The sequence below is a fragment of the Pelodiscus sinensis genome, chromosome 2 (genome assembly GCF_049634645.1).
Source record: "Pelodiscus sinensis isolate JC-2024 chromosome 2, ASM4963464v1, whole genome shotgun sequence".
Classification (NCBI taxonomy): Eukaryota; Metazoa; Chordata; order Testudines; family Trionychidae; genus Pelodiscus; species Pelodiscus sinensis.
The window spans coordinates 97,989,759-98,014,149 of NC_134712.1; the positions used below are offsets into that span (position 1 = coordinate 97,989,759).

At 42.9% G+C, this 24,391-nt stretch overlaps 1 protein-coding gene across 5 annotated transcripts in view; it reads right to left on the reverse strand.

The window, feature by feature from the left end:
- Window positions 1–24,391, reverse strand: part of MBP (myelin basic protein) — a 167,493-nt gene that overhangs the window by 66,710 nt on the left and 76,392 nt on the right. For all 5 annotated transcript variants that reach the window (XM_075921091.1, XM_075921095.1, XM_075921093.1 and 2 more), the window contains exon 3: window positions 14,718–14,805. In XM_075921091.1, coding sequence (XP_075777206.1) covers window positions 14,718–14,805 — 88 coding nt within the window. The remainder of the gene's footprint in view (window positions 1–14,717; window positions 14,806–24,391) is intronic.

Sequence of the window (24,391 nt, forward strand, 5' to 3'; positions counted from 1 at the left end):
CCATGACTTTTCAAGGATGGTAGCTAAAGGCTCAGACACCTCCTCCTCAGACATCTCAGGTCCTTGAGTATTCTAGGATGCATTTCATCAGGCCTTGCTGACTTGAAGACATCTACCTTTTCTAATTAATTTTTAAACTTATAACTCAAGGATCTGTAACTCAACAATTTTAAAAATCCTAACAAAAATTGCATATCCAGAAAATATAAACTTCTATATCCTGTACTATTAATAGTCCATGATCCCAAATATGATTCAAGAGGCGCCGTTTGGCCTTGTGGATAGCACATGGGCCTAGACATGAAGAGGACTGTGGGGTTCTATTCCTGGTTCTGTCATTGACCTAGTGCAAGGTATTTCACCTTACTGTGCCTCTGTTTTCCCTTGCTCCATGTGTTTGTCTTGTCTATTTAGATTATGTACTCTTTGGGGCAGGTATTCTATTTCTGTGTGTATGGATATACTCTGGGGACTCACCTTACAGTGAGACACTTAAGAAGCTCTATACAAGTCCTCAGAAGAAATGTTTAAGAGGCACATGAGGTTCTTTAAAACAGCAGATAGAGCCATAAGGCCCAAGTATTTTAATAAGTGATATTGATCTTTGGAAAATTAAAACCAAAACCGCCTGATTTAAATAAAAACCCTATCAGTAATCTAATCATCTGTAGGACAGAATTAAGGCAGAAGCCCAGCAGCAGAGTGGGGGCTATCCTGTTCATTGCACCTAACGTAGCATTTATGTTTACCTGCCCTATGGACAGGTGGCGTATCTGTGCATTCAGTGCTGGGAGCTCCTGGCCCTTGGAGACTGTGTACAGGATTTGGAGGCCAGAGTGGTTGAACTGCAGGAACTAGGGGAGGCAGAAAGGTACTTTGAGGCTTTCCGGGACATTACAGAACTGTCTTACCTCCAGTCAGACAGCCCCCGTACTGTTCGGGTGAGACACTCAGGGAAGGAGAACATTCAACTGGAGCTGAGAGAAACATCCCATATTTGGGACCCTCCTTCCAGATGATACTGTGGTATCCTCTCACACTGAGGATACCTCTCCATGGGAGGAAGCTCCAGTTATTAGAAAAAGGCAGGTGTTAGTAATGGACATTCGATCATTAGAAACAGACAGCTAGGTTTGTGATGACTGGGAGAAATGTATGGTGACTTGCCTGCCTGGTGCAGTTGCAGATCTCATGAGGCATCTAGATAGACCTATGTGTAGTGCTGGGGAGGAGCTGGTGGTCATGGTATACGTAGGTATCAATGACATAGGGAAGAGTAGGAAAGGGATTCTGAAAGCCAAATTTAGGCTGCTAGGAAAGAGATTGAAATCTAGGACCTCTGGGGTAGCGTTCTCTGAAATTTAACATCCCTGTGGTGGGGGAAAAAAAACCCTAAGCAACACTGGGCATTTACTTTCAGAGCTGGGAACTACACAAAAATGAGGTTAGTTAAACAGAAATTAAAAGGTAGGGTGACAAAAGTAAAAAACACAGTAAGAAAACCAAAAAAGTGCTTCCATGGCTTAACAACCAGATAAAAGAAGCAGTGAGAGATAAAAAGGCATTATTTAAAAAGTAGAAGTTAAATCCTAGTGAAGAAAATAGAAAGGAGCATAAACTCTATCAAATTAAGTATAAAAATATAAGAAAAGCCAAAAAGGAGTTTGAAGATCAGTTATCCAAAAAATGCAAAAAGTAATAGCAAAGTGTTTTTAAGTACATCAGAATCAGGAAGTCTACCACCAGGGAGGCCACTGGAGGATCAAAATACTAATGGAGAACTCAAAGGCGAGAAGGCCGTTGCAGATAAACAAAATTAATTCTTTGCTTCAGTCTTCCCAGCTGAGGATGTTAGGGAAATTCCCAAACCTGAGCTATTCTTTTTAGGTGACAAATCTGAGGAATTGTCCCAGACTGAAGTGTCATTAGAGAAGGCTTTGTATCAAATGGATAAACTTAACAGTAACAAGTCACTGGGACTAGATGGCAGTCACACAATAAGATATAAATCCAATAAATAAATAAATAAAATGTTTGTCTGTTAATTGTTGTGGGATAAGCGAAAAGGTCCTCTCTTGGATTGATAACTGGTTAACACAGGAAACAAAGGGTAGAGATAAATGGTAAGTTTTCCGAATGGAGAGAAGTACCTAGTGGTGTACCCCAATGGTCCATACTGGGACCAATCCTATTCAACCTATTTATAAATGACCTGGAGAAAGGGGTAAACAGTGAGGTGGCAAAATTTGCAGATGATACTAAACTGCTCAAGACAGTTAAGACCAAAGCAGACTGTGAAGAGCTTCAAAAAGATCTCACCAAACCAAGTGACTGGGCAACAAAATGGCAAATGAAATTTAATGTTGATAAATGTAAAGTAATGCACATTGGAAAACATAATCCCAACTATACATACAATACGATGGAAAGCCCCTCTCACACTTCAGATCCCTTAGTCCAAGACCAGAGCCTACACCCCAACCCTCTGTCCCAACCTAATGAAAATCAGTGAGGATGGCAAGAGAGGGAAGATGGAGTGAGCAGGGGCAGGGCCTCAGAGAAGGGGTGGGAGGGAGGTGGAGCAAGGGTATTTATACTTGAGGTAGATCTTGGATCGCACTTAAATTCAAAAAGTGAGCTCATGCTTATAAAGGTTGGAGACCACTGGTCTAAAGGGTGGGGGGGATATGTCAGAGGTCTAGAAAATCATGAATGGTGTAGAAAAATAGATTAAGGAAATGGTATTCATTCCTTCACTAACATAACACAAGAAGCTGACCCAATTAAATTTATAGGCAGCACATTAAAAAAAAACACAACACAAAAACAAACAGATGACAGGGGATGGATCATAATGATTGTCTCTTTTGTTTATTCTTTCTGAAGCACCTGACATTGGCCACTGTTGGAAGACAGGATACAGGGCTAGAAGGACTATTGGTCTGACCCAATATGGCCATTCTTATATAGAACTGAAATTTATCCACACCCTGCTGTAACTCACTAGACCCCACTCCTCTTCCATAACTGAGATAGAGCCCAGGAGTCCTGACAGGGTGTCTCTCTCTTTCTCTCTCCACAGAGTTAGTAACAAAGTAAGAATATATATTCAAATTTTAAAGCTAACCAGTGTTCCTAAAGTGACTTGCCACAAGATGTCAGAATATTTTAGTGTTACAGCTGAGTGGGTCTAATGGGCATTTAATTTTATTTATGTTTATATAGGAATTAGATACAATGTTCCTGCCAGCTAACTGCTAAGTTGTTGGGGTTTTTTTGGGGGGGAGGGAGGGCAGATGAGAGAGAGAGTGTGTTTCACAGTGCTTTAGTAGCCCCTGGATAGAGATGATGTGTGTGCGCGGTGTTGGGGGAGGGGGAAGAGATCGGATGGGGTTGATTTCCCCCATTTGGTGATTGGCCTGTACTGAGCATGCCCAGTAACACTGTTGAAACCTCTGTCCTCAGTCCACCCCGCCCCCATTCTTTCACTCTCCCCCGCCATCACGAAATACACAGGTCCTCCGCACCCCTCCCACCAAAATCTGAAATGGTACCCATGTATCTGGAACTATTCTACACTGCATCCCTCTTGTGCAAAAGCCTAGGCAAATGAAGCACAGATTAGCATATTGCCACACTTCATTTGCACAATTTATTAGGGGCTGTTTTTGCACAAAAAGGAGCCGTCTATACAGCTCCGTCTTGTGAAAAAACACCCTCTTGCGCAAGAGCCATTCTTCATTTTTTCAGGAAGAACGACTCTTGCGCAAGAGGGTGTTTTTGCGCAAAACAGAGCTGTGTAGACGGCTCCTTTTTGTGCAAAAGCCTCTTGTGCAAAAATGGCCCCAAATTAATTATGCAAGTGAAGCATGGCAATATGCTAATCCATGCTTCATTTGCACAGGCTTTTGCATAAGAGGGATGCAGTGTAGACGCAGCCCAAGTAATTAGAGAACCATTAAATGAGCCATAATTGAACAAGCAATTGACACAAACTGGAACATAGAAATGTTTATGATAAACAACTGTCTCTCTTAACAGCTGGATATCTCCAAGTAAAGTTCTAAGCCTTAGCCCTTCTTGTATATTGGTAAATAGGGTAATGCTGATTATATACTATTGGCACGAAATCTTTAATGCCAACAAATCTCTTGGTGAAAGAGAATTAAACAGTTTCCAGTGTCTATCCCCATGTCCCATACAACCTCTGAACATCAAGAGGAATGTAGACGTGCTGTAAATCATGCACCCATTCCAAGAACACCAAATATAGAGCAATGGCGTGAGGTGCACTGTGCCCTATTTCCAAGCCAGGTGGAGTTACCATTCCAGCAAGCACTTCCCAGGAATGCTAGGTGTGATTCTGGCTATGTCCTTGGAGTTTTATCTGATTTCATGAAATGCAAAGCTACTAATCAAACAATATCCTGGGTGGGTCTCCTTTACAATAGGTAACCAAAAAACTTAATCTTTGGATATCAATAGCCCCTTGTATGCATCTTCCTACTAAGTAAAATTAAGTCTTACATCAATTTTAAGGCTCCAATATATTTTTAAAACATAGAAATTTCCTCAGAAATGGACCAGTTATGCAAATACCATGTAGACCAAATTTTTCCCAAACAGATTATACATATACATCTGTAATACTGAGACAAAGCCATTTACACCTTTTAAAAACCAGAAACGTCTAAACATAGATGGCCAAAGGCAAACGCTGTTTGCATGCACAAATCCATTTTCCAGATATGAAGAGTTAGATGCTAGCTAATTCTGATTGATTTCATTTTGTATAAATATAAAAATATAAATGAAGTATTAGGGAACAAAGTCTATTAAATGAAAATTTCTACTCAGCTTACCCACGCCCCCAAGTGCAGTGTCAATACAATTCTGGCATGATGTTAGTTTTATTGCAAACTACAACTCATGCCCATGTGTGAATTATCTTTTAAACTCCAATAACCTCATTTTCATGAAAGCACTAGCAGACACAGACAGGGTGTGGAATATCTTCCTGTGCCAGATTTCAGTCTTCCATCTCTTCTTGCTGAGGGGCAATAGCTATGAAAAAACTCAAAGTTTTTTAGTTTTAGGGGTTTTTTTCTGGCAGAAAATCTTCAGGTTTCCCCCACCCTATCCCCATCCCCTCTCCCTCTCTCTGAGTGATAGTGTTTTTAATGAAACCTTCAGGAAAAAAATCTGCTCTGTGACAGAATGGTAAAATTTTGTGAAAATCACAACTCACTCCTCTCCTCCTACACGCCCTTTGGGGGAGGGTGGGAGAGGAGGAGAAGAATGTACGGACAACCTGAATATAAGCCTTAGTGCATGCATACCTCAATGTAGAAAAACAGAAGAATCGTGTCACAGATGATAACATCTAGCTTACAACTGCATGTTGTTTAACCAGAAAATTGTTGTGCTAGCTTGCCATCTTTTGGCAAGAGTCACGGCTTGTTTACTAGGGCTGCTTATGTTCACAATAGATAAGACACATTTCCCAGAAAGGTCAGTGTGAACTTCAATAACCTCACAGCTTTTGTCCAGTAAATGACAACAACACAGTCCACAGATAAAAGGATTGTTCAGGTAGGTTACTATTTACAGCTGGATTCCCTTTGTCTCCTCTTTTGGGGGGTTATTTATCAGAGCTAACGTGAACATGAGACTCTGTGTAAATGTTTTTATGCATTGTTATATTTCCCAATTGTGCTATGTTAATCAGCTTGTTAAGGTGTAAAGCTACTGCTGTTGGCCAAGTGTAATGCAAACACAACTATTCAACTCCTACAGAACTTAAACAGGTATCTGATGTACCTGGGCCACAAAATGGCAGCTGAAATCCAGTATTGTTAAATTCAAAATAGTGCACATTGGAAAACAATCCCAATATTCATACAAAATGATCAGGTCTAAACTAGCCATTATCACTCATGAACGATCTCAGAATCATTATGTATAATTCTCTGAAAACATCTGCTCAATACAGAGCAGCAGTCAAAAAAGCTAACGAAGTTAGGCACCATTAAGGAAGGGATAGAAAATACCATAACAACAATATAAAAATCCATGGTTTTCCTTCAGTACTGAATGAAGTTCTGGTCACCCCATTTCAAAAAAAATTATTAAAATTGGAAAAAGTACAGAGAATGGCAACAAAAATTATTATGGATATGGAATGGCTTTCAGATGAAAAGAGACTAAAGATATGTAGGCTGTAGTTCTCTTTTTTTAAGGTGCAAAGACAGATATGATAGATGTCTATAAAATCATCAAGGATGTGGAGAAAGTGAATAGGAGAATGTATTCTCTCCTTCATATAAACACAAGAAATAGGTGTCACCTGCTTAAATTAATAGCAGGTTAAAACAAACACAAGGAAGTATTTCAAACCTGGTAACTTTGCCAGGGAATGTTGTGAAGGCCCAATTTTAACTAGATTCATTAAAAAATTGTGTAAATTCAGGAAGGATGTGTCTGTAAATAGCTATTAGCCAAGATGTTCAGGGATGTACCCCATTCTCTGGGTGCCACTAAACCTCTGCCTGCCAGGAGCTGAGACTGGATGACTGTGGATGGATGAATCACTTGATAATTGTCCTGTTCTGTTCATTCCTGCTGAAGCATCTGACAGTGCTCACTGTTGGAATACAGAATACTGACTAGATGGTCTAAGTCAATATGGCCACTTATAGTTTTATGCATTGTTCCCAGAAACTTGCTTAACTCAGGCTTTGGAGAGGGTCACCCAGAATTGTGTGTCAGAGCTCGGCATATGAACGCATTATCATGTGGCCTGGAGTTTAACCCTGTCAGAGAGACAACAAGAACATTCCAGACAACTGTAATTGCCACCTGCTAGAAACCAGGGAGATGCACTGTAGAGAGTGTAGATTTTTCAAGACATGTAGGGTTTTACATATAAATACTATCAATTTCTCCAAGAATAAGCAGGAAGATAGTAGACGTGGGGGAGAATGGGTGTTACATGCTTACATTATCTGGTTGCCCCAGATGGGCATAGATGGGCAACCATGCTCTTTGTAGAGTTGTAGTTTTTTAGCATTCCAGGAAGAAAATAAAAATAAAATATTTTGTTGCAGGTAGGCTCAACCCTGAAACATTTCTGACCTGGCATTAGGGGAATTGTGCAGTCACAGTAGACCAGGGGTGGGCAATAAAAAAAAGGGGGGGGGGGGGGAGAAGCCCTCAGGGTTAACCCTCGATGGGCCACCACCACTATGTTTACCTGCCCTCTGCAGATAACAGAGGATTGCCGCTCTGGTTGACCCCGAGTGGCGAGCGAGCAATGGGAAACGTCGCAAACCGGGACACCGCTTCCCACTACTTGCATTGGCTGCAAACAGCAATTTGCGGCTAACCAGAACTGTGATCCTCCAATATCTGCAGAGGTGCAGATAAACATGGAGGTGGGGCCCTGCCATGGACCAACACTGCAGACCAGATCCAGCCCCTGGGCCGGAATTTGCCTGCCCATGAAGTAGACCCTGGGAAACATAGTCCAGCCTGGCCCTTAGGAAAAAATAGGGGAATGCAGTTCCCACATGAAAACTCTCACAAGATACCATGCTAGGAGATACATTTAATTTTGAACTGCCTAGGAACTAAACATTGTGATTTTTCACAACAACCCCAAATAAAATGTTTTGATTCAGGAACATCAAAACATTGTGTTTTAACATTTCCAAATTGACTTTTTAAAAACATTTTTTGTTCTAGGAAAAGTGTCAATGTTTTGACTTTTCATCCTACATTAAACACAAATGTCAAAATATCAGAATTTTTCCCAGATGGAAATTCTGGTTTTAGCTCAATTCTCATTCTTTGCAAGCTGAAGCCAGGGAACAGCCCAGCAGTACAATACATCTCAGTCTAGCCTAGAGGTGCCAGAATCATATTGGAGAGCCAAATCCACAGCAACCTGCACAACAAATGATTGAAGGCACTTTGGGCCATTGCTTTCATTTGGGAATCTAAAACATTAATCTTAACCATTAACCTCCTCCCCCATATCATTTGTTTATGGAACTTCCATTTAAGATTGCTTTCCTATTGGCAGACTCAAATACAGAGAAACATCATCATTTAGGTTGAATATAAGAAGAGACGGAGAGAGGGCAACACACCTCCAAATAGCTCTCACATGTTAAATAGTTTGCATGAGAAGATGAAACTCTGCAGATCACCATGAAAGAGCATTTACGTCAACAGTTCAGGTAGAAACCACAACTTTCCTGAAGCTACAAATGCTCACTGAATTACCAGCGTTTTTGAAAATTTCCCTCTTGTATTGGAGGCACTGTTCAGTGACAGCCTGCTGCAGCTCTGGAACCCCAATATTTACATCGGCAACATTCACAATAGATTAGAGCATTGCAGCAGCCACCCCACCTACACACTAAGCTCTCTGCAACACAGACTATGTCCACCTCTGTTTTAGGGATCTAAATAATCCAACTAATTTGTATTGACTACATGACTGCTAATGCAGAGCCACAGTCGGGGCAGCTCCAGGAGCCGGCTCGAGCCGGGACTGAGCAGTCCCAGCTTGTGTCAGCTCCAGGAGCCATCCACGCTACAGCACTGCATATTAAACATCGTAAGAGCCACCGGGCTTCCTTTAACTTCCTGCTGTGTAGACAGCGCCAAAAGCCGAGCTAAGCTATTTTGACGTCAGCTACACAATTGACGTAGCTGAAGTTGCGTGGCTTAATTTGACATTAGACCCGCTGTGTAGAGGTGTCCTGAGTAATTGCTGGCAGGAAGGAATGTAAAGCACAGCTGGGTTCTGCACATGAATCAATGACTCCTAACAGGCATGCCTACCAAAGCAGTTGTAATAGATAACACAAAACTGTAATGAACACCAGAACTTTATCCTTTCTCTGCAGAGGATTATCAATCAAGGAGCTCCGTGCCGTCTTTGTATCCTATGTCCATGACTGAACCCCAACTGACAAGGATCAATGAAACAAAGAATTCAAGCTAACTGAACCTTCTAGAGAAACAAATCCTTCTGGGGGGAAAAAAAAATCAAAAGTGTTTCAACTGCCACAACAGGTTTCTCTTAACTCTTTGCTTAAAAACTGCAGTTCTGTCAATCTTGTACGTCAAATGCTATAAAAGATACAGAACATTCTCTGCTTTCCAGGTAAAAACATAATGCTGTCTGGTCTAGTGTAACAAACGATGTGTGATTTAGAGAAGGAAAACATATACAGGCAGTCCCCGGGTTACATGGATCCGACTTACATCGGAACCCTACTTACAAACGGGGTGATGCAACCCCGCACTAGCTGCTTCCCCCCAGCAGACCAGGGAGATGCGAAGCTAGCGCATCCTCCAGCAGACCAGGGAAACGCAGAGCGGCTTTTCTAAGCAGACACCTCAGCTTGAGAATAAAGGACTGAGGGAAGTGAGGTGTGGGAGAATAAAACTGAGCTCTGGAGAAATGTTTGGCTAGAGTTTCCCCTACAATATGTACCAGTTCCGACTTACATACAAATTCAACTTAAGAACAAACCTACAGTCCCTATCTTGTACGTAACCTGGGGACTGCCTGTAGTATAGAAATTGTGTACTGGGACTCTCCCGGGGAAAGACAAGTACTGCCCCCTTGTGGCTGGTTTATGGATACCAGCCTATGATTTTGGAGCAGCCAGCCTCAAGTCAGAATGTGGCAGGCCCTGCATCTAGGTACAAACGGGGAGGGGGAAGATGGAAGGGACCCCACCCAATCAGTCCTGTGATGGGGCTCAACCACAAGGAATCAGTGCTACTGTTTCCTGTGAGTTAGTGGTTGTGCTAGTCTCTTTATCCATCAGTGGTCCCCAAACTTCACACATCGTGTCCTCCCTTACTCTTGCCCAAACCCTCCCTCCCCAGGAGCTGCAGTCAGGAACTGGAGCCAGGAATGGGGCTGCAGCTCCAGGTGGGGGCAACACCATGTTTAAGGGAGTCAAAGATGGGGCCAAAATCATTGCCAGGAGCTAGATGTTGAGGTTGGGGGTGGTGCTGCACCTGAGCCAGGAACAGATTCCCAGCCAGGGCCAACTTTAGGCCGATTCGCCCAATCCCCCCCAAATTGGGCCCCACATGTAAAACCGGAAGTGTGAAGAGGAAGAGTGTGGCAGCTTGTGCGCGCCGCGGGAGTCGCCCCTGGGTTCGTTTGGAAGGCAGGACTCTGCCCTGTAGCTGTGGGGTTGAAAGGGGCTTTGACTTGTTTCTTTGTGCGCTGTGGTTTTTTGTTTGTTTTTGCTCAACCAGAATTAATTTGTGTGTTTTGGTGGGGGGGGGGGGGGGGGGGTAACAAAAAAAATCCTGGCTGCTGGGGCCCTGTCGAAACAGTTCGAATTGGGCCCTGCACGTCCTAAAGCCAGCCCTGCTCCCAGCTGGACCAAAGTCAGGGCCAGCACTGGGGCTGGAGGGTGGGCCAAAGCAGAGCTGGGGACAGAGCAGGGTTTGGCAGTACTCCCTTCCTGATGGCCCAGGCCCCACTTTGCTCCCCACAAAATATGTTCTTCCATGCCCCTCTAGGGTGGCACACTCCCACTGTTCGAGACCAGGCCTATAGGTCATAGCTATATGTGAGTTACGTGCTGCACCCTTTCAAAAAGGTCGGCTAAGGTGTTCAAACCCCATCAGGCGAAGAGTACTTTCAAATCTCATCTGGGGCTCCTGTTGCCCTGTGATCCCTGCAAGTAAAGACTCCTAATGCAAGACTGTGTATTTGAACTAAAATTCTTTCCTGCATTCAGAGTGTGCCATCCTTACGCAACAAAAATAATAAAAGATTCAGAAAACCTGACCTATGAGGGAAAGTTACAAAAAGGAGTCATGTTTAAGCTTCAGAAAAGATGATTCAGGGTGGATCAGGCAACAGTTTTCAAATCTGTTAAGGGCTTCTACAGAGAGGACTGTGATCAACTCTTCTCCAAGTCCACTGAAGACAGGAGAAGACAAAATCTGCTTAATCTGCAGCAAGGGAAAGGTAAGTTAGAAATTAGGAACAGCTTTCTGATTATTAGGGTAGTTAAGTTAAGGAAGAGGCTTCCACGGGAGGTTGTGGAATCCCCATTATTGGAGGTTTTAAAGAACAGGTCAGACAAAAGATCTGTCTGGAATGGTCTAGATATACTTGATCCTGCCTTTATGCATGGGGCTGAACTAGATGATTTCTGTGAGTCCCTTGCAGCCCTACATTTATATTATGATCAGTAGGACATATAGGCAAAAATGAAGGCTAAATATAAAGTGGGCGGAGTAAAAATATTATGGGTTTGTAAATTGAATATTTTAAAACACAGAGAACACACCCCCTAATATTTTGACTTTGATTTCCTTCCTTTGAATTATATAGTAGCATGGTTCTTCCCAGTCACTTCTCAAAGCAGGCCAATTTCTAAAATGCATAATACAGTCCTTAAAAAAAATCTGTCTGCCAACATTTCTTCCAAGCTTCTGGGAAACACCACACAAGAGGTGCTGCTCCTCCAGCCTTTGAAAGGCTACAGCTTGGTTTGCCTTCTTCATCTGGTCAGTGTGAACATCCAAAATGAGATTATGGCCCTCATGTATAATGAGAGGCAGTTCTTGCCCCATCCTGAAGAGTTTACACAGATGAAGCAGATCAACAGAGGGAGCAGAAATGAAAGTAGAGAGAGAAAAACACATAGAAAATGAGGGACCACTGGGAGATTATTCAAATGGAAGTAGCAAGGCCCTGAAACTTATGCCTTTAATACAAACAATAAACAATATGGAGCTAAACAAAACAGGAAGAACAAGATAGTTACAAGTGCATGCATTTTTTTAAACAGAAGTTCCACTCGAGGTATATGCCCAATATTTTTTTAGAAATGACTAGTTGTTTTTAGGTGCTTGTCAGATGTCCATTTCCATCTCAGAAGGCAGGTCCTCAGTAAATTCTGAAAATCAAGAGCCTTCAAGGCATCTCAAAGTTTGGCATACAAAAGTTATGGTACCCAAAATTACCTAATTCTTTGGAAAAATCTTGGCCATGTGCATACATATTTCAAAACAAACAAGTAATTCCAAAAGCTTCAGAATGTAGCCGAGTTAGTCTGTACAGAAAAAACAACAAATGGTCTGGTAGCACTAACAAAACATGTAGATGGTATCATGAGCTTTCGTGGACACAGCCTACTTCTTTAGAAAACTCCAGTCATCTGAAGAAGAGGGCTGTGCCCACGAAAGCTCATGATACCATTTACATGTTTTGTTAGTCTATAAAGTGCTACCAGACCATTTGTAGTAATTTCAAGAGCCTTGGGGGTTGGTTAAAACAGAAGACTTATGGCTTACAAATTATGAATCAAAGATTTATATATATTTTACAGAATTTATATGGCACCATAAATTTGCATGTACTTTATGAATACCTTATAACATTAGCATATTCTCACAACAACTCTAGGATAAGATGCTAGTTACTCGTGAAGATTTTGTATTGTACAACAGGATGTTTATTAGTGGTATTTACCCCTTATTGCAATGTACCCATGTACCCAATAATTAGTGATGTGAAGTAACATGCACGAGTACCAATGTCCTGGATGGTCTATATTATTTCTTCATTTTCACTTACTTAAGCTACGTCTAAACTACACCCCTGTCGGCAGAGGAATATAAATTAGACGTATCGAAGGTACAAATGAAGCTGGGATTTAAATATCCTGCACTTCATTTGCATAATAGCGGCTGCTGCTTTTTTCCCGAAACGGGGCTTTTCGAAAAAAACAGCAATTTAGACTGGGTACAGGATCTTTTGAAATGGGGCATTTCTGTCGAAAATGCCTCGTCTAAACTGCCAGGAGGATGGGGGGGGGTTCTAAAAGCTCGGTTTCGAAAAAAATGGCAGTCGCCATTATGCAAATGAAGTGCGGGATAGTTAAATCCCAGCTTTATTTGCACTTTCGATACGTCTAATTTACATCCCTCTGCCAACAGAGGGGTGTAGTTTAGACATACCCTTAATGAGAGAAGCAGCCCTTTTGGCTCTTGGAAAGCCAGAATACAGTATGTAAACAACTGTGCTTCTCAGTGGTGTAGCCGGAGGGAGGAGGGGTTCCCCCAAGTGCTATGCTGGGGGAGGGGCGCCACTTTAGTCCTCCTGTGCTCCCCCTGCAATCCCTCGGCTCGCCTGCTTCTCCTCCGCCTGTCGCCGGCTGGAGCTTCCTCCCCACCTCTCTGCCCCCAACTCCAACCTCCTCCATCTCTGCCGGGGGGTTAGTGCGCGTGAGGGCCCGGCCCCAAACTGGAGGGGGAAGATGCGGTATAAACTCCCCCTCTCCTCCTCTCAGGGTCGGGCTTGGCCGTGCACCAGATTCAGGGCCCCGCCACGCAGCAGCGGGGCATAAATTTTACCTTTGCCCTTGGGCACATAGCACCCTCGCTATGCCTCTGGTGCTTCTACATTTTGATATGACCTTTAAAAAATAAGCTGACTTTAAATCTTGGGTGGGGAAAAAGAGGAAAATAAAAACAAACAGCTAACACCTGAATAAATACAAAAACTTCTTGAAATTAAAGGGTGTAGCCAACTCTTCTTAGCTCACTGATTCAGGCAGCGTACCCTAGAGACTTTCCTCAGAACTCTCTCTCCCCACAGCTGCAGGTGTAGCTAATTTTATTAGCTACATTTCCCAAGCATCCCACGTGCTGACCTATTCTACAGAATTCTTTCCAAGAGCACTTGGATCCACTAGAACACACTCAGCAGTACTCTTGTATCCACAATAAGCCAGCAATGACTGATTCACTGTCATTAAGTTTCAGCCCTATTAGAACAGCTTGAAAGTGTTTGACAAAATTAACGTAAACTTAAGACAGACATGTACTCAATAAGACTGCACAAGCTTTGCAAAGGCTGTAGGGGATTTTTAAATTAATATGATAGGAACACAGTAATAATTTTGCAGCTCTTCTGTCAACAAAGTATAGAAAGAGGCAAACATTCACAGAAACAGAATTCATTTTCTTATATTAACCCCTTCTTGCATGTTTTTCTTTCCCCTAGATAAAACTGTCTAGGGAAGCCCAGAAACCATAGATAGTGTAGAAGAGGAAAGCTGGGAGCATTCATAGCAGTAATATACCCCGAAAGCTGATATGCCAGTCTTCAGAAGACTTTACAGTGGACAGAAGAATTGACCCTGAAAATTAATTTTATTCATTGCAGGTTTAAATCATCAAATGCATTGTTTCCACATCTAGTGAAAGAAAAAAATTACTCAGTTTCTACTCCTTTTGCACTCTGCAAACAACAAATTCCATGCTGTACTTCCCCATGAGGTAGAACTAGCCACATTTCTTAAAACTAGAGCAGCTTTTGCAGCATTACATGCAAGGCTGCCGCAATTCCCCCAGATTCCCAAAGTTCCTGATCTAGAAAACAATGCTGCCCAGAGATCCATTGGCTAAAAACCTTGAATCTCATACTCCATACTACTACTGTCAATGGCTTTAATGGATTTTCTCCTGTGAAGACTGTTTTGGAAAGAAACAAATGTTTTTTTTGTGGCAGTGTATAAGAAAAAGTGTTAGATGTAAACATGCTCTCTCTCTTAGCAAAAACTATGGAGGAATATGAACAAATGTGTTAAACCAACTATAATGTACTTTTACTGTGTACTACAATGCAAGCTTTATTTTCCATTTCTCAGAATACATACCAAACACTTCATTATCTTCCGAAGGTTGCTTGGTTAGCCTGGCTGCTTTGGGGCTTTCTTTATTTTCAGCTTCCTCCACGTCTGTCTCCTGTAACACAAACACTTCCTTAGATATACCGTACCTACCATTTCAGGTAGCAGCTTCAAGAAATACCATTGACAGTATTCATCAGCAAAAATCAACCAAAACAGAAAATCCAAACCTTCAAGCAGATTTTTCGCTTATCTTCTTTTTTGAAATGAAAACACTTTTAAATGAATTATGAAACATTGATTCAGCAGGGCTTTTACAATTTCATACACAGCCATGCATATACACAGGAGTAGATACAGAAAAAATAGAATTCTATTATTTTCATGAGTTTGGGGCAATATAACAGTTCACCAGAAGCTCCCCTTCTGTCATTCTTTGATTGTGTGGTGGTAAACCCACAGTTATGTGTTTGCTCTGCGTTTTCACAAGGAATTATTTTATAAGTAACCTTTTCCCTCCACTTCTTTCACTGGAAACCATTTTAGTTATATCTATTGTTGGCAAGATGCTTATATTACTTGTCTTTACTCCCTCATCCCTATTTTTGTAATTCAGTATTCTGTTCTGTACTAAACTAAGACTACAAAAAGCAAATATGATTCTAGGTTGTATCAACAGGTGTGTTGTAAGCAAAACTCGTGAAGTCATTCTGCCACTCTACTCTGCACTAGTTAGGCCTCAGCTGGAGTACTGTGTCCAGTTCTGGGCGCCACATTTCAAGAAAGATGTGGAGAAACTGGAAAGGGTACAGAGAAGAGCGACAAGAATGATTAAAGGTCTAGAGAACATGACCTATGAAGCCAGGCTTCATGAACTGGGCTTGTTTAGTTTGGAAAAAAGAAGATTAAGGGGGGACATGATAGCGGTTTTCAAATATCTAAAAGGGTGTCACAAGGAGGAAGGCGAAAATTTGTTCCTCTTGGTTTCTGAGGACAGGACAAGGAGTAATGGGCTTAAAGTGCAGCAGGGGAGGTTTAGATTGGACAGTAGGAAAAAATTCCTAACTGTCAGGGTGGTCAAATATTGGAATAAATTGCCAAGGGAGGTGGTGGAATCTCCCTCTCTGGAGATATTTAAGAACAGGTTAGATAGACATCTGTCAGGGATGGTATAGACGGAGCTTGGTCCTGCCTTGAGGGCGGGGGGCTGGACTCGATGACCTCTCAAGGTCCCTTCCAGTCCTATTATTCTATGATTCTATGATTCTACATGCTCTCTGAAGTAGATGCTATCTCTTCCTTCAGGCCTGGACAGGGCTGTGACAGACTGCTGGCTAAGCCAGAGCTCTGCCACTGTGGCCTGGCTAAAGAGGCTGAGGGGAAACAGCTGAGCAAGCCCAGGCCTGAAGGGCTATTAGAAGCAGCTGTGGGCCTCACTGGGCAAGAGCTAGATAACGCAGAGGAAGGAAGCCTGGACGGGGGGGGGGGGAGGGGGGGGCGGGAGCAAGGCGCCAGGGTGCGGCTGAGTGTGCCCCCAAGCAGATGGAGGAGCTGACTGAATGGACTGTAAGCTTTGTACATAGAAGGTGGTAGGAACAATAAAAGAACAGGTGACTGCACCAGAAGGCTCTCTGGCAGATTTGTGGACCAGAAGATGTCCCAGACCAAGAGGCCTGAGTGGGGACTGCGCCATACGGACCTAGCACCAACAGGACAACTGTCCGTGTAGGGCCTCTAAGTAACACAGAAATACAAATCAAGAGCAATAGTGATGATAGTATTTATACAACTGTAACAGGTGATGTGATAAATGCCTCTCGTTTTTAGACCTGTGGACAAATCCTCTCTCCCTCCCTCCTCACAGTCTCCAGCGTTGGAGCCAGTGCAGTTCTGTACCACGTGAGGGGTCTGGAGTTGGAGAAAAAACACACTCCCTGTGCTCTGCAGAGGCCCATGCTTGCCAGATCACAAGGGGACTTGTGCTAACACAACCAGATCCTTGCAGTCACTCAGCAGACTCCTACTTATTAGCTGTTTCATCATGCCCCCTTCACAGAGGGCCTGAGTCCATTTGTGTGGTGTGCGCTCAATGGAAGAAGGCTGTTGAGTGAGGCACTGAGACAGCTGGACAGAAGGGAGACCTGAGGGATAAGGGGATAGTTTGAGGAGGAACCACCACTACACAGTCACTAGGAAGAAATGGCCCTTTGAGACACTGCATGGATTTGGATCCATTACTAGAAGCATTAATTCTTCAGGGCCCAGGCTTGTGGATGAAGGGTAGGTCTACACTGCAGTTAAACACCTGTGGCTGCCTCATCCCCACTGGCTCAGAGCTCCAGCTAATGGCTGTTTAAATGTGGTGCATACATTTTGGCCTCTAGGACCTCGTGAGGTGGAACGGTCCCAGAACTGGTGCTGGAGCCCAAGCCAAACGTGTACCCCACAATTAAGCAGCCCCCTTAGCACAAAAATCAGCTGATGCAGGCCAGCTGCGGCTGTCTACTAAGCTGAACACCCATACTCTCAGTGTTTCCGAGTCAATGCTTGAGTGCCCTCACTACCCAGCTCAACTGAGCTTACAAACGCAGGCCTGAGTCTCACTGACGTGCTAACACAGGGTCCTCCTGACTTGGGTCCACAGCTTGAGCTGGGGTTGCAGCACAAAATGACAAGTCTTGGACATGAGTGTTACATGGGGTGGACACGGGCTCTAGACTCTGACCCACCCCAGGGTCCTGATCGTTGACTGCCTACTGAGCAAAGTCTTTCTGACTTGCATGTATAGGGAAGGGGAGCTTGGGCTCAAAACTGAGTCAGAGCCTGAGCTTAGTACGCAGTGGAGACATAGGCTGTATGTTTCTCTTAGCCATCTAGACTAATATCTTTAGGGCTTAAATCATGGGAGCAATCCTCATTACGGTGCAGTCATGACTTACATTAACTAGAATAAGAGCAGGATTTTCCCATAATTTATTCTGTTTCTACAGCACCTAGTACTATGGGACCCCCATCAAGATAGGGAACTTTGGATACATTTTGCATCCAAAATACATTTTGTATTGAAATACAAATTGTTAATAAGGAGTGAGACTGGACAAATGCAGCTCATTTTTCATTGATCTCTTCTTTAACCTGGTTTCTCAAAAGCAGAAAGAAGAAATTCTACATATATTTAGGAAATTTAGCAAGACTTGTTAGTTTTAAGTGAGAACTTTAGAAGTTTTCACCTTAAGAACAGCTTAACAGCTTTTACAACAAACAGTTCTGTAATGGGAGCATGCGGTACATTCAGTTCCCATTCCAACCTCATTGCTATATACGTCACTGACTTTAAGTAATAACAATGACAGTCAATAAACATCCATTGTATACTGGCATTATGCATACTACTGACGTACTCAAAACAGATGTATGCAGATAGAGAGCCTGGCATCACGCATAATTAAATATTTGGAAAAGGACCCAAAAATGACTATTGCAGTATTAAGTATTTCTGGAATTGGTTCATTAAGAGCTAAAAAGAGGAGGAAGAAAGAAACATCAAAAGGCTTTTACTTCAATTTTCAAGAGCAGACAGTTTTAAACTACTCAAATAGCTGATCACTAAGAAAGCTATTCAATTCAAAGAACTGGATGATTCACGGGATTGGTAATTAATTACCTACAGGATATTTCACTTTGAGGATACCAGTTTTGTCAAAGGTCAGTAGTAATGAAGTGTGTGATAGCTATTCAGTGACTAACATGAAAGGAGCTGATAGAATGTATTTAAATTCTTAATAGACTGGTGTCCGTATTCCAATTTGCATCTCTTGACAATCTCAACAGATATGCTGAAGATTGACTATGTATGGGTATGATTCAAAACATTCCATCTTCACATCTTACACACTACTGTAACATCTTTACACAAAATAAGTTTTGGGAGGTATCATTTGAAAATTAATAACTTGCTGGTCACTATCATGGTGGAATGAATGTAACAACTTTATATGTAAAGTTATTAATTCTCCCTGAACGATGCTGGTGGCAGATGTTCAAACCCACACAATCCCATACAGGAAGATGTGGGGAAGCAGGCCTTAACGGCAAGTATGTGCACCTCAATTTGCGTATAAACTGTAAACAGAATCCTCAGACAGCAAGAAAGGGAAGAAAGAAAACTAAGAAAATCTTTACTGCAGTGTACACAGCCTGAAAACAGCCTGAAGCCTCCCTTCTTCCACTAGACTCCATGTCTCACTGCTCTAAGCTGGAAAGAACTTTCTTTAGGAGGTCAATCACAGAAAAATGCATTTATTTCAAAGAGCAACTGAACTAGGGCATGTATAAGCATAAATAGCCCATGCGGTTCTCCCTCTCTTTTCACCTTAGATGATGAAAGAAACTGAGTCAGCCATGGATCTTGGTAGCAGATCTTGGCCTGAGAGTTTGGTCAACAATGTATTAAAAACCTGTGGGAAGACATTCGCCTCACAATACATCTAATTTGTTAAGTTCAGTACTAGGAACTGCTTTATCTTTATTTTTCTTGTAATCATTTCCGACTTTAATGCCTTAATACTTTTACTCACTGAACATCCTATAGTCTTTTGTTAAATACACTTGTTTCATTTGTTAGCCAAAGGTAATGCATTGTTGCGGTGAAACTGAGCTGTATGGAATGCCCATATAAAAGGAGGAAGTTGTATATCGTTTCCTTACAGGGACAACCGATCTAATATATCTGAACTGCCCAGAACAGAGTTTCACAGTTCAGAATAAGAGGGAGGGGGCATAATTAGGGACTTAGAATGTGTCGGGGATCATAGCTGCATTCTCATAGCTACTGTTCTTTGAGACGTGTTAGCTATCTCCATTCCAAGTAGGTGTGCATGCAAAGACCTCAGAAGTTTTTCCTCTAGAGGTACCCATTGGGGTTGGCTGTGGAGCTCCCTGGAATCATGCTTTCATGGTGGTGTATATAGGTCCCTGCCAATCTGCTGCTTCTTCAGTTCCTTTTGGCTGAAGTATTCCAACAGAGGTTAAAATAGTTACAAGAAGGCAAATAATTTTTTTCTTTGAGTGCCTGCTCATGTTGTTTCCAAGCAGGTGACTCCCTGATGCAGGTCACACTCCATGAGGAAATTTGGAACGATGCTGGAAGCTCCTTCATCCTCTGCAACTGGAATGAAGAGTTGTGTTGATATCCAAAATGGCCTTGTTCTTTTGATGTAAAAGGCTAATGCTCACCTGACTTGCAGGGAGTGGGGCATTCACTCCCAGTTGCTAGCATGCAGCTTAGGATAGAACGCAGGAATATGTCCTGGTTCTCATGGAATTGCAAAACTTGAGAAAAGCTGGCCGTGGCCACAACTGCACCTTCTCCTTATAGAAGGCAGTATATATGGGGGATCAGAAGTTAAGACCTTAAGCTGAGACACCCTCCTAGCGGAAGCCATAGTCATCAAGAACCCTACTTTCCAGGGCAAAGGGAGGGCCATCGGTCTGGAGAGCATCAGGCTGAGATCCCAAGAGGGGATTCACTGTCGTTCTTTAGGGTACAATCTATACAGTTCTTTGAGGAAGCGGACAACCATGGGGTTAGCAAAAACCGAATGGACGGCCAAAACTAGATGGAAAGCAGATAGCAGTGAGGTGTGCTTTTATTAACAACACTGACAGACCCTGCTGTTTCAGGCGTAGCAAATAATCAAGGGTAAGGGGAACTGATGACTGTAAAGATGGTGTGTCCTTTTGTAATGACCAACTAGAGCCTCTTCCACTTTGCCAAATACATGGCCCTAGGAGATGTTTTCTTGCTACTAAGAAAACCTCCATAACAGGGTATAAGCACATGAGCTCCAAGGGGTTCAGACATGGAATTTCCATGACATAAAATGGAGAGACTCTAGATTGAGATGCTGCAGGCAATGATGGTCCTGCATGAAGTTCAGGACCAGGGGCAGGGTTATGGACTTGTCCACTGACATGTCTAGAAATGTGGTGAAATAGCACTAGTGTGGCCACATCAGCACTATTAAGATAACTGATGGTCTCGCTCTTCTTTAGCAGGACATGGTGTACAAGTGAGAAGGGCAGGAGTGCATGCAGCCCTGAAAGTAATAAAAAACTGTTACATGCGTTCTCCTAACTATTGTTCTTTGAGAGGTGTTGCTTATGTCCATTCCAAGTAGGTATAAATGCAATGCATGCACAGTCCTTGGAAGTTTTCCTCTAGCAGTACCCATTGGTGACTCTTCTAAGAGCGGGGGGGAAAAAACCATACATAGGCTGTGATTTGGGAACGAACAGAAATGCTGACACTTCCTCTTATCACTGCAAATAAACATATTTGGGGAAAACCCCACCATTGGGGGATGTTTATCAGAAAATCCAGATGGAAGGACTGCTTATGATTGTGAAAGGGCATGCTGAGATGATCAGCCAGTTCATTCTGAGAGCCTGAAAGGTAGGATACATCTAGATGTATTAAGCAGGCAATGAAGATGTCCTACAGTTTGATGGCTTCCTGGCACAGGGGAGAGGCGAAAGCACCACCCTGTTTATATAGAACATCGCTGTTATATTGTCAGTTAATCCCAATACACATCTGCGCTCCAGATGGGTAAGGAAAATCTGGCAAGCAAAGTGAATTGCTCTTAGCTTCCTAAAACTGATGTGCAGCAAAACTTCTGCAAGAGACCAGAGACCTCAAATCATGTGTCTTCCTAGATAAATTCCACATCACATCACTGACTAGAGATAGTGAGGGTGGGACCTGGAGGAGGGTACTTCTGGGCCATATAGGGCAGAGGGAGCCCATTTTTCTGAAGCCACCACCAAAAATCTGGAGTCCAGCCCCAGGGCTCATTGGTAAACCCATGGGATCCAGAAGGGCCATCAGGGCATTATGCAGAACTGCTGTCCCTCCTTCTGTCTTGAATGGTGCCAACTCCATTTAGAGGTGCACAACTCTGGCTCTGAGCCTGAAGAGGAATCTGGATACCACAGCAGTGCGGAACATGGCGGTTCCAGGGAGCAATGTTGAGGGGATGGTGACCAGTGCTACATTATGGCCAGTTTGCCTTTGGAAGGCACAGCACTTCTCTGCGGTGCTGGCACCTGCAGAACTGCCATAGCTCTCAGGTCCCTGGCTACCTCGAATTTATCCAGGGAGGATGGAAGATCCAGCTCCTCTAGTGGACTCTTCCCATGTGAGGGAATCCACCAGTACCAGACTTGACAGAACTATCTGCAAAGCTGGAGTCAATTTGCTGGCTTAACCGGAGCAGGTGCTTGCTGAGTGTCCCAGTGCAGGTCACACTCTAGTAGCCCTTTCGTGCTCTCCAGTGCTAATTCTCTGCAAACACCCCTCTCAGCTCTCTTCTGCTTCTTGCACGGCACTGGTGAGCGTGAGCAGCGCCACTCAGCTGCGGTGGAGGTTTTCATTGCCCAGGAGTAGCAGTGCAGAGGATCTCTGGCCCCACCATCCTTTTTCAGTGCCACGGTGTCTCTCAATGAGGCCAGTATGCTTTGCACCCAACTGCTGGAGACAGAGAAGAGACTCCATGAGGAGCAGTTTTAACTTAACGTGTCTCTTTTTAGGTTCTGGGGTGGAAGCCTTGGCAGCTATCAGTTTGGTTAGCCTCCCACAAGCACTTTAAGCAAGAGTCATGGGGGAGGGGGTCTTGTCCTTAGGCATAGACTTCTGGTAGGACCCACATGGTTTGAAAACTTGCAACCTAAACATACCCTAGTCCCCAGGAGGGGAGAACAAATGGGTAAAACCCCAACAGCTCTAGCTAACGCTATCAACTACTTGAAACGCCAAGTTAGCTATTTTCAGGTACAAAGGAGAAAGTACTAGGGATCGCTTGCCACAGTAAGAGAAGAGTTGTGCCAACAACCAACAATGGCAGTAAGAAGGAACTGAAGAGTTAAGCAGCAGTCTATACACATTGCCATAAAGATACAACTCCAAAGAGCTCTACAGCTGACCCAAGGGATATTGCAAGAGGAAAACACCTTCCAACAACTGTGCACATGGCATGTACATACTTATTTAGAATATACATGAGCAAGCACTCGAAGAACCACCAAAAACTGCTGGAAGCTAGGTGAGTGTTGTGTGCTAAACAGGCCACTGAAGTCAGAGCTGTTGGACCAGGGCTGTAGCTAAACACAGATACTCGGTTTATGTCTACACTACAAGGTTTTTTACACAGAACGCTCCATTTTTGTGCAAAAACCAGCAGCACATCCACATCTCAAGCACGTTTTTGCACCCAAAAAAAATAAATAAAAATAATACAGTAAGTTGACAGGACAAAGGGCTTTTGCCGGTAGAGTTATTCCTCTCCCCAAGAGGAATAACTCCTTTTTGCGCTAGAGCTCTTGCGCAAAAAGGCAGGTGTAGACGCTCCACAGCGGTATCTTGCGCAAAAAGAGCCTATTAGAAAAAGCATAGGTGCTCTCAGGGCCATACTGTTAATGGCAATCAGAGCTTTCTTGCGCAAGAATGTCCATGCAGCATGGACTCTCTCTTGCACAAAAACACATCGCTTTTGCGAGGCGCTTTTGAGGTGTGGACGTGCTTTTGCGCAAGACATTTTTGCAGAAGATCTCTTCCGCAAAAAGCTCCTTGCGCAAAAACCCTGCAGTGTAGACAAAGCCTCACAGTATGATCTGCATGCTGGCAGGCTGTTTGTGAACTGCTTAAGTCAGACGCAACAGCAGCAAAACATCATGGGACACCCAAGACTGACAACCCCTCACTGGTCTAGATTGTACTAAGTCATATGAGGCAACATTTGAAAACTAACAACTTTAAGCCAACAATATCATGCTAAAATATCTCAGAGGGGTAGCTGTGTTAGTCTGTAACATAAAACAGTGTTTCTCAACCAGTGGTATGAGTACCCTTAGGGTACTCGAGAGAATTCTGGGGAGTACATCAACAACTGAAATTTGGAGAAAATTGAATTTTTGTTTTAAGTTTTACAGTGCTTCATTGTTTTTGTACCTTTTACACCCAAACATTTCATCACCCGGCCAGCTACAATTAAGTTGTTTAAACAAATGTGTTGCAATGGTAGAAAAAAATTGTTTCTGCAAACTGTAGGAACTCGGAGTACTTATAATCTTTTTTTTTTTTTTTAAAGGGGTGCTTTTTATATACATAAAAAGGTTGAGAAACACTGACTTAAAACACAACAATGGTCATATAGCACCTTAGCTGCCTTTAAATCCATTAATGAGTGCCTGGGCAAGGTTTCTGTTGGAGAACATTTTAACTTGCCTGGGCACTCATTAATGGATTTAAAGATGGCTATTCTCTTACAAAACAATTTCAGCAATCAACTAGAGAGAAAGAGAAACTGCAGAACTAGTATCAAATTTGCATGTGAAGACTATCTCACACGGCTTGAACAAAGATATGAACTAGATGAGCCATTGTATTCAACACCCAAATTACATCAAAAGCTAAATATCAGGCTCTTACAGATTACTCTATTAGCATCATTTAGCATGGACACTTTAACTGACAGGGTTTTTTTTTTTCCTTCTTTTCTCTTCCCCTGTATATTACTTGTTGAAAACCAGACAGCACTGGCTCAGTAAAAGTTGTTAAAACAGGCCTATTCTAAAAGCAAAGTAATGTGTGTATACCTTAATTTACATACAAAACTTTGCTAGATTAAATTTTAGACTTTTAG